Below are 14,284 nucleotides of genomic sequence, written 5' to 3'. Positions count from 1 at the left end.
TATGTATAGTCTGCTTGTTTTAAAGGTGAATGTTAATCATCATACCATTAAGTCAATGCGGCTGCTTTTTCACCTTCATGGTTTTGGATTATCACAGTAGACATGGTTGATTCAAGTTGGAAACCTGTAAGTTTAGAACATTAGGAGATATTTATTGTTTGATTGATAATGGAATAAATTAAGTAAATCATATAATCAGTAGGCTGATTTATGAGCTACCTTTGCGAGTGATAGGACGCAGAGCTGTGATGCCAATAACCTTAAAATTGTCAGTATCAGAAACAAGAGCTTCACATTGTCTTCCTGATAAATCATTCCAGGTACAGACTTTCATCGATTGATCAGTGCTGAAAGTAAAGCAAAAGCATAAATATCAGAGTCAAATTATCATAAGTATTGTGCTGCTATAATGAAATTTTATTTATTGAAAGTAGAAATGAAATCACCTATGGTCTATCACTATCAGGTCCCGCACAAAAGATTCTTTATTCAGACTTGTTATAATTTTTCTTGGTTCCTTTGCAACATATAGCACAATCACAAGGATATCTAAAACAGAAGAGAAAATTGCTGTAAATTATTTAATGGGATAAGCTGAAAATTTTGGATATTTAAAGCAAGATAGCAGGATATTTAAATTACCATGTCGAGAATCATCAAGGCAAACTTTTGGAATAGAAGCAAGAGACTGGTATCTAGGAAATACTTGCTCTCCTTCAGGATCCAAAAACTGGATGAGAGTTCTGCTGCCTATAGTCATTTGAAATGGAAGATCTGTTTCTTTAGCCCTGTACTGTGGATCTAATGGCCTTATTAAGGCATTAACAATTTCATAGTTCCCTCTAAACAAGATGACATCTTTATATGCATCAATTTGATCACCAAATAATGTCATCTTCATCCGATTTTTCTGTAAGAGAAAGAAAATAATACTTTAAGATATAATTATGCATGATGATTCATTATAATATTAGTGTGTATCTGTAAATGACATGTGCGGATTATACCTTGTCATCTTGTAAGATAATGTACTGGTAAAATATTTTCTTCTCAGATTCCTGCTTTCGACCTTTTTCTGCAATGTTGACTTTTACCTTGTATGATTTACTCGATGTATCGAGTTCATCAAGAAACTTTCGTTGTGGTGCCATGACAAGTTTCTGTACACAATATAACCAGAAAGCTAAATTAGTTTTGGTTGAATACATACATGTATGATGACTAATGAGTTCTATTCCTTAATTTATCAGACTCTTTTTAAAATGGTAATCATATATAAAATTAATAACACATGTATTCTAATCTCTTGATATATATATGATTGTTACAAATACTTCTAATCTTAATAATATTTCAGTGATAAACTGTATGAAAATATAATCAATGATAACAACTTTTAAAATAAGCAAATCAAATGAATCTGAGTATGTTTAGTTTAGTGTTAGAACATCTATTTTATAATCTTATGATACAAAGCTAAACATTTCCATAATGTGCAATAAAAATACTGATTCTTCATAATTTGGATTTTAAAAGGAAAGAACCGAAGAGTATTATTCTTGTTTAGTAAATTAATGAATCTTTTTTTTCATAATATGTCTACACTATAAGAAGATTCAGTTTAGAAGTGCCTTTGACATATGGAATTCTCATACATAAAATCTAAGATATATTAAAGTCACTTTTATAGGTTCATACTTTATCTAAAATGAAATGAATGTAATAATCAGCTTAGTTTAGTGTTAAAACAATTATTTTGCAACTTTGTAATATAGAGCCAAACATGTTTAGCACCTAAGCTATATTACAAAATTCTATCATGTTTATCTCTAAGGTGTATAGCATGTTTAGTCTGTTTAGATTACAAAATTAATCTAGTAACTTAGATATGTAACCAAAGATGCTAATTAATTTTATAATCTTATAATATATAGCAACATTATCATTAATTTAAACTAATTGATATAGTGGTTGCTAATTTTATTTATGGATGTACTAAAAGTGCTTGCCCTTTTATATTGTGATGAATAAATTCATATATATGCTGGTTCTCACATGTAAAATACCAATTAAGCTTAAGCATGAGAAAGCATTTATAAATATCTATGCATATGTAATTCTGAAGCTCTAAATGCATCCAAACAAATAATGACTTTTCTTACACTGCAGCTAAGACTTTTGGAAGAATATTATGCTACTATAAATGCAATCTATAGATGGAATGTTCAGCTAGTAATAATTCGGAATCAAATCAACTGAAATTCTAAAATAAATGGAGTGAAATAGCGTTTAGACTGATCATACCTGCCCAAAAGCAGAGGTTTTAATGCTTATGGAATAAAATATAGCTTCCTCCTTGTATACTTTTCTTTGCTTTGCCTTTCTATGGTCTACTGCAGAGATATATATTGAATTTTCCGAGGAATAAAAATACCTAAGGTCTCTTATGTTTTTATAGTACATCTTTAAAAAAAAGGAAATCAAAGAAAAAATCAAGAATTCAATGGTACTGTTTCGTGTAATAGTGGTCGGCTGTTTTTTCTTCCATAAATCAGCAAGCCTTACTCCTAAAATAGCTATTTGTATATTTTATACATATAGGATGTACTTGAATAATATTTAAATATGGAGTTCCATATCTATATTGATATCTCTAGGCTGAAATTGCATGCTTTACATAATTTTTTTTGTCCATGTGTGTAGTAAGTTTTTAAAAACAAAGACAGTAGCATAAATTTATAGAAGGATGAAATGTGTTAGTATGAGATGTAGTCCATGTGTAAGTACATAACTAATTTCCTGTATATATGTATTATTTTTTTCCCCTTTTTTTGCTATGCCTTTTTCTCTGCATTCTTTTTTTTTTATTACTAATCTTTCATCTGCCATGAATCTAGAATGTTCTGGGTAGCTAGTAAAGAGTAGCTTTTATACAGTGTTTGTGCTCTTGATTAGAAATCTTTGCAAAACCTTTACTATCTTACCTAGTTTTTAAATTTATGTTGTATGTTTTTTCCCCTTCAAAATCTTTCTTTGTATTGTTGTTTCTTAAATCTAATTTTTCAAAGCTTATTAGCTTGTCACACGGGAAAGATTATTAGGGTACACTAATAATGAAATGACTTTTTTGTTAGAATACTTTCGAATGGAATATGATTGGTTCCATAAAATACGAAGACAAACATCTAAATAAATAATAAATATTACAACATTTCATTTTATCATTACAATTATAAAAAACCAACTGATCAGAAAGTATTGGTTGATCTACTGAACTATATATGTATGGTTAACATTTATCTGACTTGATTCATACATCTGACTTGAGGCTTAAGCTGGATTATGATTCATACATATTATGGTTGAAGCCTCATACATATTAATTAAGCAAGTTATACACCAGACTTGAGGCCTCAATTCTCAGATAAGTCAGATGTGCGAAATGCATCCACCAGACTTGATTCAGATATATTATGGTTGTACCTTTAGCAAGATATTCTTTAAGCACTGCAAAGATGAAAAAAATGCACATTAGAAGATGTTAGCAATCTGATAAAGTTTCCCTAACTTCAAAATAATGGATTTAAAAGTTTTCCATATAGATAAATAACATATTATAATTTGAAGGTTAACTAGTATGCTAATTGATGAACTATGACATGCTCAAAAAAAGAACCTTTATTGCAAAATAGTATAGCCTGCAGCAGGAAACATAAATCAAGTAAATTAGTAAAATTATTAAATCCATCCAAAAAAGTATAAAGCTAAGAAATGGAAAGGTATCACTCACTGATGTAGCTAGATGATGCCAGCCAAATGCAGAACATCATAGGATACTACATTTATGACATGAGCCAAACTTGGTTTATCAGCATTCATGTCAGTTATAACACTGACATTAGATGCTTGTCGAGCCCGAGAAAGCGCAACATATAGCTGGCCATGTGAAAAGCATGATCGTGGCAACTAACAACCTTGTTAAGTGTTTGCCCCTGAGCTTTGTTGATAGTCATTGCAAAGCTTAGCTTTAAGGGGAACTGTTTTCTCTGAAACTGAAAAGGATAAGCTGAGGATTATGATGGTCTTAGATTAATTCTTGGTATCAGTACATGCTCTCCTTTATAATGGCCAACATCAATAACGCATTCAATGAGATATGGAAAGATTTTTTGCATATCAGGCACGTTCCATTGCAAAGACCAGATGATGGCAGAATGTTACGCAGTAGGATAACATGACTATTGGGTTTCAATATAAGCTCATGAGGACTCATGCCACCAGGACAGAGCTTATTTAGAAATTCAATGGGGTATATGGAACAATTATCATCAATCATTGAATCATAACTCTTGTAGACCACAACTTCACCAGGGAACTTGTCTATCAATATATCATTTATAGCATCAACGTCGTCATTGATTGGTGTTAGTATAGCTCTAATATATCATCGCTAAACGGAGGCATATCCATTTTTGGAAAAGCAACTGAAGTCAAACGCAGATCCTGAGGTGTGGCAGCATAATAAGGCTGTATAATTTCTGATGGCAGCTGAACAAATGCATTTTCAGTATCCTGCAGCTCCCCATTTCCAAGTGCCAGCAAAAAAGTTGCATACACTGGATCATGCCTAGCTCGAATATTTTCATTCAGCCTAAATTTCACTAATAGTGGCCATAGAGCAGAGCTAACCAAGCTAGCAGCAACTGCTTCAGTTTGTGTTTTTTTGGAGACAACAGGAAGAACATGTCTAAAATCTCCTCCAAAGACAACAATTTTACCTCCAAACAGTAAGTGAGGATTACATATATCTCTAAGTAACTCATCAAGTGACTCAACATTTTCTTTTTTTGCCATCGAAGCCTCATCCCAAATGATGAGTGTTGTTTCTCTTAGTAGTGCAGCTAGACTACCTTTCTTGGGCACATTACATGCACGTGACTCAAGAGGATCGAGTGGAATGTTAAAGCGCAAATGTGTAGTTCTTCCAGAAGGAATATTAGATGCTGCTATTCATGAGTCTTATCTCTGCATATAAAGCATTATATAAAAAGGTCTTGCTTGTTCCACCAGGACCATTTATGAAAAAAGCTCCAGGCACTTGCCTTGTAACATGATCCATTATCACATCAAATGCCTCTCGTAGAGCCTGATTCAATTGATTTTTGCATTCCAGACATTGTTCTGGTATTGGAGCATTCAATGCATCATCTATGTCTTTTGTTATGCGTATTTCATCATCATTAGGTTCAACTAAATGGTCTAACCCATATTTAGCAAGAGAACTCCCCATTGATTCTAAGAACCACTCAACTGATTTAACAATAAGATGCCTAAATTTTTGTGGATTAGAAGGATACTTATGCTTAAAATCTCCAGACAGAAAGGTATAATATTTCATCCAATGAGAGACAGGATCGCTAGGCTGACAAAATATAAGCACAGTTGCAAAGAGCTTGCGAACTGCAAGTGGCATTTGAACATCACACCCTTCTTTCAAACATAAATCAACTGAATCATCTTCTTCTAATAACTTTAATTTAAGTGCAGCTTGATGAAAGGTGTAAAATACATGACCATTAACTGTACGCAGATCTTCAAATGACTTTGGACTCTTAACATTATGCAACAATAATCTAAGAAAATACCTTTCTCCTTCTGAAGGTCCAACAAATTCCAACCTACCAATGACTATCTTCTTATTCTGTCTCTTATACCAATACTTGTCAGATGCATCCCAATGATAGTGCTCTGAAAACTCATTGTATAGTAATCCTGTTCCAGAAGGTAGTTTAGCATTCATTCGAAAGAACTCTGTAAGACATGTCCTAGAACGCTTATCATCTGAAATCACTAATGTCAGCTGTTCATGAGGCCTAAGTTGGATTATTTGAGAATTGGGTAAATTTACAGGAAGAGGCAAAACTGGTGGAAGCATTTCGTACATATCAAAACCAAAAAGACGCCAAGCGGCTTCACAGGGGGAAACCCATCGGCCTGATTGATACTGTTCTATTTCATCCTGGGCAGGCACAACATCTTTAAACTGAACAACATTGAAAGATATTATGTCATGGCCTTTATATACATAGTTATAGAAATACTTGACAACCTCTATTGTAGAGCAAACTTCAACGTTTAAGTGACAGTCAAAATGTGAAGAAAGATATGGATTATATGGAATTACCCATTTATTATCCATTACTATTTTTTGAACTGTAACAGTTTCTCTTGTGTCTTTTCTTCGATACATTGGATAACCATCCCTGCTATTCCTTATTTCATCGCATAACTGCTTTGGGTAACCATACTTACAACGACCACGACTTTCCTTGTGCTTCATGCAAGGACAATCTGGATCCAAATGACCACATGGACAATGCATCATGTGCTTGAGTATAACTTTCCTAAGATAGCTATTAGCAACATATGGTATTTCAGCACATACAAATTTATCAAAATCAGAAGGGCATTTGATTTTGTAGTCTTGCTTTAAAATGACTAAAAAATGAGCATGAGGTAAGCCTCTCTTCTGGAATTCAATGACATAGATCATTGCTGCAACCTCTCTAAATACGTTTTTCTTTATTATCAGATGCTTTAAAGCAAGAACTTTTGCTCTAAAGATCCTTGCAACTATATCTGGTCTGTCTTGTGCTTTTTCTCCAACATCAAGTTCTTGTTTAATTTCAGGCCAATTAGCATTGTAAGTCATTGTAATGAAGAGATCAGGCTTACCAAACCTTTGAACTAATGACATTGCATTTAGGTACCTCTTTTTAAGGTCTTGAGGACCACCAATGAATGTTGGTGGTAAGATGACTTTACGACCCACATTTGCTGCACAGTTTTCTCCACAACTAATAGTATCTAGGATTCCTTGATAGAGATCTGCTCTTATAGTATGCTGATTTTTTCGAAAATCCAACCGTGTATTCTCCACTTTCACATACATGTCTACTATAGACTACTGAAAGCATCGACCTGCTCTTAGTAGCATGTTATTGGGCCTGCACTGAAGCTTGTACGCACAATATTCCCTAGCTAAAATGTTCCTATTTGTTTTTGAAGAACCTCCATTTGCACCTACAAATACAGATGTTGTGTTCTAGTTAAAAGCGGAACAGAAATAGGGGATAACATAAAAATTTCTTGCCTTTTCTCAATAATCAAGGAAACATAGTGCACATACGTCTTGCCTCTTCTTCCAGTAACTCTCCAGTAGTATGAATACTACATGAAGCCACAAGATCAGGCTGTGATTGCAATTACTGAATTCCACCTCGAGACATTTTTTTAAGCCTTGAGTCCATCCACAATCACCGTAAGGAAAAGGCAGTGGATATTGCAAAGGATCATAACAGCCATAATAATGCATAATTCTATGACATGATTTTTTTTCCAGATAGATCACAATAAGATGACTCATTTTCAAAAGTATCATTTTCAGTTGAAGCATCTTTAGCTGAATCCCTTTCAGATGGATCCTTTTTTGCTGTTACCAGAATATGGGGATTTCTGCCTCACTAGAAGATGCATTCTCTGGCCATATGACATCAACTTCATCAATGGAAGGAGCATTGTAGACGCGCTGATCTGGTACAGTTGTTTTGTTTATCAAAATTTGTGTAGACTCAGTGATTTGGATCTCTCTCAACGAACGAAAGAACCCCGCATAAGGATATATTTTAGTAACTTCCATGAGAATAGCCAACACATCTTTTCTTAATTCTATAAAACAACCTAGCCGTTTTTGAGCTTCAAGTTGTCCATAATAGAAATAGAGCTTCATATATTTGGGCCCTTCCTTTCCAGGAAGTAAATAGGGAATATAATGGTATAGCTGACCATGCAGCTTAAAAACATAGATCCCTTTTTTGGTTTTAGCATCGTATTTTCCACCTAATGATGTAGATGCAAACATGTTGTTATACAAGCGTATGTATTGCCTGAAATGCTTTGCATCTTCATCCATAGAAGTTAGGAGCCTCACAAGCTTTGCAGGGTAATCATTTGCAGCAATCTTAACTTCACCATCGCAACAACAAAAGTGAGGTGTTTCAAAGGCAAATTTGGGTGCCCTACACTTTAAACACTTAGTAGGAGAAGAAAGTTGGTAGGGCTCTGCAGGTAATTTCTTACTGATTGCTGCATCAGGGATCCATGCTCACCACAGTATGCCCATAAAACAGTCATATATGTATATACTGATTAACATGCATGATTGAAATGAAATGGTACAAAACTCAACATAAATTTAATTACTTGTAACTGGATGTCTAGTCTTGGGTATCTTTGCAGGTTTTGTGACAGGCTGAGCCTGTAACCTAGGAAAGCAAAAGCAATACAACATGTATGTGTCACTGTAGGTATTTCTGTGAGTATGAAAACCAAGTATTGCTAATGCTAACTGATCTATAACCTTAATAAAACATGTCTACGTATGCATTAGTCTACAGAAATTCACTTCTTTGTGTATATATACCTCTGCAATTCATCCTGAGATGCAGACTCTAAACTTTTAAGGCGCTTAGTGCGATATCCTTTTGAAGATGATGGTTCTCGTATCAAACGATCTGTAAGATCCTCATTCAAATAAAATGTTTAGAAAACTAAATTGCAAATTTAAATTAGCTATGAAATATCAAAGCTATGGTGCAGGACATACTCATATGTAAATAGCTGTATACCAACTATCAAGCTACAATTACTACTGTTGTGCAAATACTTAATTGTAAGTCCAAGAGTTGAATAGCTGCAGTACATCAATCCTGGTTCCATGGTATAACATGTCATGAGTAACTAACTAACATCAATAATAATAAAAGAATGGGCATACATAAAGACTGCATATTTTAGAGACCAAAATATTACTTTCAACAGAATTCATACTAGAAAGGATTCAACCAACTCCATTACATTATTTCAGCAAATAAAATACATAAGTTTAGTTGTAGAACAACTTATCACAAAAAAACCCTTACATAATGACACCTAGCATAGTCCTAACACCATACAAAAGCATATAAGATAGCCCTAACATAGTCTTAGTCGTATATCAGTAACTTAGCTCAATAAAAAAAGCAAAAAGAGCTAAGCAATACATCCGTAGCAGTACTAATTTCCAAATACACACTAAAGGCTCCTAATTCTTAACAAACTTTGCACGCTTAAAACAACCTTCTAAATCTTCTGGCACTGGGAACACCGAAACCATCTCATAATCAGAATCAGGAACAGGACTTGTTTCTGCATATATATGCCGCTGCAGGCATTTCTTAGGAGGTAAAAGAGGTGGAATAAATACATGACCCTGAAACTCCTGTCCAAGAGGAGTAAGACAGTCTTGCTCAATAAGAACTGCGGAAGGCTCTAGCTGCTCCTTAATGCCTAACACTCATTCCTTGACACCTAAATAGCTCTCCCTCTCTAAGGTACATAGGATGGCATCAAACCTAACTGTCGTCACCTTATAATTAGCATCAATTATTACAAGGGTCATACATTTGTTTCTTTAAGTAGGTCACATCCTCAACAACTATATCATATTTTTTCATAAGATCATAGACAACCTTCCTAGCAGCCACTTCACATGACTCTTCTATACTCTTAGTATGACCCCCAATATAAACAGAAGCAATGGGACCGCAATCTGTTTTTATGATCACACAAGCAATGCTTCCAGGTTCATCAACAAACTGGTAATCTGGATCAGGGAAGTTCAAGTAACCGGTAATCTGCTTTAGAAGAGGACGGAAAGACATCACTACTTGCGTGGGTGGTAAGTCCATGACCTGTAAATAATTATAAGACAATCAGTCCGTTGCTGAAGCCATGATTCTTATCAGAGATTTCTCTGATGTAGGTACTCTAAACATTCATTAGAAGCCTAATGCAAGTACTCTAAGAAGCCAAGTTGTTTTTCTAACCTATAGCAGCAAACCACCCTCTAACAGTATGATAGATTTCTATATACAGCTTGAAAAAGGAACAGAAAGAACCAACAAGAAACACATGGAATATACACTATTTATAAATCATAGGCAGCTACAGAACTGCATAGCAAACCAATCATTATCTATGCTTAAAACAGGACACTTTTCAAAATAAATAAACAAAACACACACTACTTTTACCAATAAACTGCCTTACACCAGCACTAAAAACAAGCACATATCTATAGTTCACATGATACCAAAAATAAAGTCTAACCATCATATGATCCATATTCTAAACAGAACACCCCCCCCCCTCTAAACAAATAGCATATCAAATAGATTATGCTCTTCTCCAAACAACACATGACATTAAACCAGCAGCCCAAAAATCTGAACTAACGATCACATTCCATGACAACTAAAGGCCACATTTCATGACAAAATCACAAAGATCAAAATCTAAAACAGAAGAAAACAGATTTAAAAGGCTACCAATAACCATTATTTACAACACTCAGTCCATTAGCAAAGACAATCAAAATCACCTGACTTGTAAAAAAATAAACATGATTCTCTAAAACTCATTAAAAACAACCCATTAGATAGATTAAATTTAGAAAGACAGAAAATGATTCATGACACAAACTACATTCCATGAACAAAATACACAACATTATTCATCAACTCACCCAAGATAACAACTGACCAATGACTCATATTTCAAACAGAACACCCCTTCCCCCCACCAAAAAAAAGCAAGTAAATTGAAATTAACCATTCTCATTGTTTATAACAATCAGTGCATAGACGAAGACAATCAAGAGCACTAATTCATAATAAACGAACATGATTCTCTAAAACTCATGAAAAATAGCCTATTTTATAGACCCAATTTATAAAGCCAAACAACGGTCCAACACATAAACTCTACTACATGAACAGAAAACATAACATAGACAATACATCCATCAATATACAAATTATAATGAAATATCTGGTTTGTCCTTGTCACAGTCCTGTAGTGTATGGAATTGTCATTTGTCACTGATAGTCATAGTTTCGGTCCATTAAATTCTTGGCAGTTCTTGGACGAACCATAACAATGCAATAATAAAAAAGATACATATGTAACAAACATATCCATCTCAAACAATTAATAAGATTTAAGTTACCTGAGCTTCCTTGTTTAGAACTATAATCACTTTAGCGTAAGCTCTAGAACACCAAAAGAAAAGAAGAAATTAGATGCAAAATAGCACGTGATAGACACACTACAAGAGGGTGAATCATATATATATCCAGTATAAGTACACACTCAAGGAATAAAGAAACATTTTCTAAATTCAAGCTTTATTAGCAGTCAAACAAACCAAAAAGTATCACACATGACATGAACCTTAAAACATGGAAGACCACATTTCTACAAGCAAAACCAAACACTTCCTGTAGCAATTAATCTTTACAACACTAAGCTGCCCAACAACCAAGTGATAATCAATATTAAGCTAATTAATAGGCAATGAAGAAAAAAAGAAACCTATAATACACAATAATCAGGAACCCAAAAAGAACTAATTTTAAAAATAACGCTTAAATAAAAAAGAAAAGAAAAAGAACAAATAAAAAACGACACCCAAAAAAGGAAACCAAAAAGAAATAAAGTGGGCACACAAATGCCCAATCCACGAAAGGCAAGCTGACTCGCACCAACCACAAGGCAGCAAAGCAAAACCCAAAAAAGTAAAAAAATTACAAAAGCAAACCAAAAAAAAAAAACAATGGCATTTATGGATATGCACTGTAGATTTCAAACAGTAACTTTATTTGTGAGTTTTGAAAGGGTAGTGATGTTCACATACTGTTTACGCGTGTGAAATGGCCTTATTTACATTAGCACTAGACCTGTTTATTGGGCGGGTCGGGTCAGGATTGGTACGGGTCAATTGCGGGTCGGGTCAAAGAGGATCACATTATATAGCGGATCGGGCGAATGTGGGTCATGGGCCAATATCGAGTCGATAATGGACAAGCCAACAAAAGATCAATTTATATAAATCTTGAACAAAGTCATTATTAAGTTTTTTTTTATTCAAACAAAGTCATTATTAAGTAAGTATATACGAATACAAATTTATGTATGTAATTATTTTTACATCATCAGTTTTGTTTGTCTATTAAATGAGAAAAACATTTTGGTCCTATATTAACTCTATCCAATAAGAGTCCAATCTGTTAAAGGCCTTATCTCAATTGTTATTATGTGCACCATGGTGCACCTAGAAATAGATGCACCATGCCCAAATAAAAGCCCAGAAACTATATAAGCCCAAATAAACACCCAAATCAAAGGTGGACTAGGCCCAAACAATGTATTTTATTTCGTGAAAAGCAATTAAATCCTCCTCATATTATTTTCTCTCTCTTCAAACTCCATGACCAGAGTTTTGTTTGGCTCCATGTACCATCTTTACCGTTTTCATACAATCATACTCTACCATTTTATCTCTCCTCACTTGCAATTTCATCTATGGATATTTCATGTTCGAGAAGAAGTAAACTCACAACACGAATCCTCACCAAAAAGGTAAAATTAAAATGGATTTTTTTTTGTCTTTTATTTCGTAATATTCAGCCATTAATTAATTCTCTAAGTAGTTCTCTCTCTCTCTCTCTCTCTCTCTCTCTCTCTCTCTCTCTCTCTTTTAATGTACAAAATTGAATCTCCTCGTCAATATGTAAATATAATTTTTTGTTTTTTTATTTATATTCTACCATTATTGATTAATATCCCTTTTTTATGTAGAAAAATTTTGAATTTATTTTTAAAGTATATCAATGTTCAAAACTTATACTCTTGTGTTTATTTCTATGAAGAATTAAGATATTTAAAAGTAATTGTATGGTATTATTATACATATTGTATTTGACTTCTTAATTAATTCAAATAATCTACCCATTCGTCATTAATTTTCCTTGGATGTTCACATTTATTGTATTCATGTTCATTTTTAATATAGTACATGGTTAAAAGTTTTCATTCATCTTCAATTTCGTTCAAAATACTTATGTTCATAAATTAACCTCAATGTTCAGAAATATTGCTCTCCTGTTCATTTTCATTAATTTGTATAGTAAATGGCCAAAGTTTATTTTCATGATTTTCACTTCTAAGTTGATTGAAATATTATACCCATTGTTCATTAAGTGTCCTTTTGATGTTCACATTCATTGTCTACATGTTCAATTTTAATATACTACATGGTCAAAGGTTTATTTTCTTTCATCTTGAATTTTGTTCAAAATACTTATGTTCATAAATTATAACTCTAATGTTCAGATAAATTGTACTCATGTTCATTTTCAATATAATAAATGGCCAAAAAATTATTTTCATTTTTTTTCATGTTCATTTTTTTATACTTAATGTTCAGTAAGTTAGTATTTTATGTTCATTTAATTTACCACTTGCTTATAAGCTAATTCTAAGATTATTACTTTGTAATTTTTGTTTAGTCGGGCAAAAATGATGGGAATAAGCCAAAGGATCGAAATGATCTAGGGGAGAGTGATAGGTCATCATTGTCCCTCCATTGTTGCATTATTCATTCATTATCAACGGAAGATATCAAAATCACACACATCACGAATCAATGGTCCATGATGAGGAAATATGAAGGGATATATGGTAAAGGAGATTAGTTCTTTTTTGGATAAGTATATTTTGGATAAATAGTAATTTGTTAGTATTTCCTAATTCTTTTATTGAATGTTCACGTTTATTATGATCATGTTCATGTTTATTATTACTCATGTTAATATTCTATACAATGTAAAAGATTTATATTCATTCTTTCATGTTTTAACATTATTATGCTCACTTCAAATAACAAAATGTTCATATTTAAATAAATTTTTTTTACATATATATAATAAATGGTACATGATTCATCAGCCAAAGCATTATATACATTTTTTTAATAAATATTGTATTGTGTGTTCATAAGAGTAAATTATCATGTTCAATAACAAATGTTCTAAGCAAAACATAATATATATGTTCAGATATATAACTATAATGCTCAAATATCAAACTCAAATGTTCATAAGAAACATATAACATGCTCAAATATCTAACTTGGTATATATGTTTAGAGTTAGATATTTATAATATTAATTATTCATAAATCCGAAACAAATGTTCAAAAACAAAATATCAAATGTTCAAATATATAGCAAAATTGTTCAAAACATATAACACAACAACAAAAGTCATTAGTATTGTATCACATGTTCAGATATATAACACAATTGTTAAAAATTCAAATAAATGTATCAATAACAAATATCCA

The 14,284-nt window shown here is 32.8% G+C and overlaps 1 protein-coding gene across 1 annotated transcript; it reads right to left on the bottom strand.

The window, feature by feature from the left end:
- Window positions 1-4,996: 4,996 nt before the first annotated feature.
- Window positions 4,997-6,952, bottom strand: LOC110720220. The gene has a single exon (XM_021899227.1). The coding sequence runs from the start codon at window positions 6,950-6,952 to the stop codon at window positions 4,997-4,999; it is 1,956 nt and encodes a 651-aa protein (XP_021754919.1).
- Between the last annotated feature and the right edge of the window lie 7,332 nt (window positions 6,953-14,284).

The sequence above is a fragment of the Chenopodium quinoa genome, unplaced genomic scaffold, assembly GCF_001683475.1.
Source record: "Chenopodium quinoa cultivar QQ74 unplaced genomic scaffold, ASM168347v1, whole genome shotgun sequence".
NCBI lineage: Eukaryota > Viridiplantae > Streptophyta > Magnoliopsida > Caryophyllales > Amaranthaceae > Chenopodium > Chenopodium quinoa.
This window is presented reverse-complemented; position numbering and strand designations above follow the sequence as displayed.

What these genes read in the sequence shown, in the direction of transcription:
- LOC110720220 (XM_021899227.1), bottom strand. Translation starts at nt 6,952, where the DNA reads ATGTATGTGAAAGTGGAGAATACACGGTTGGATTTTCGAAAAAATCAG.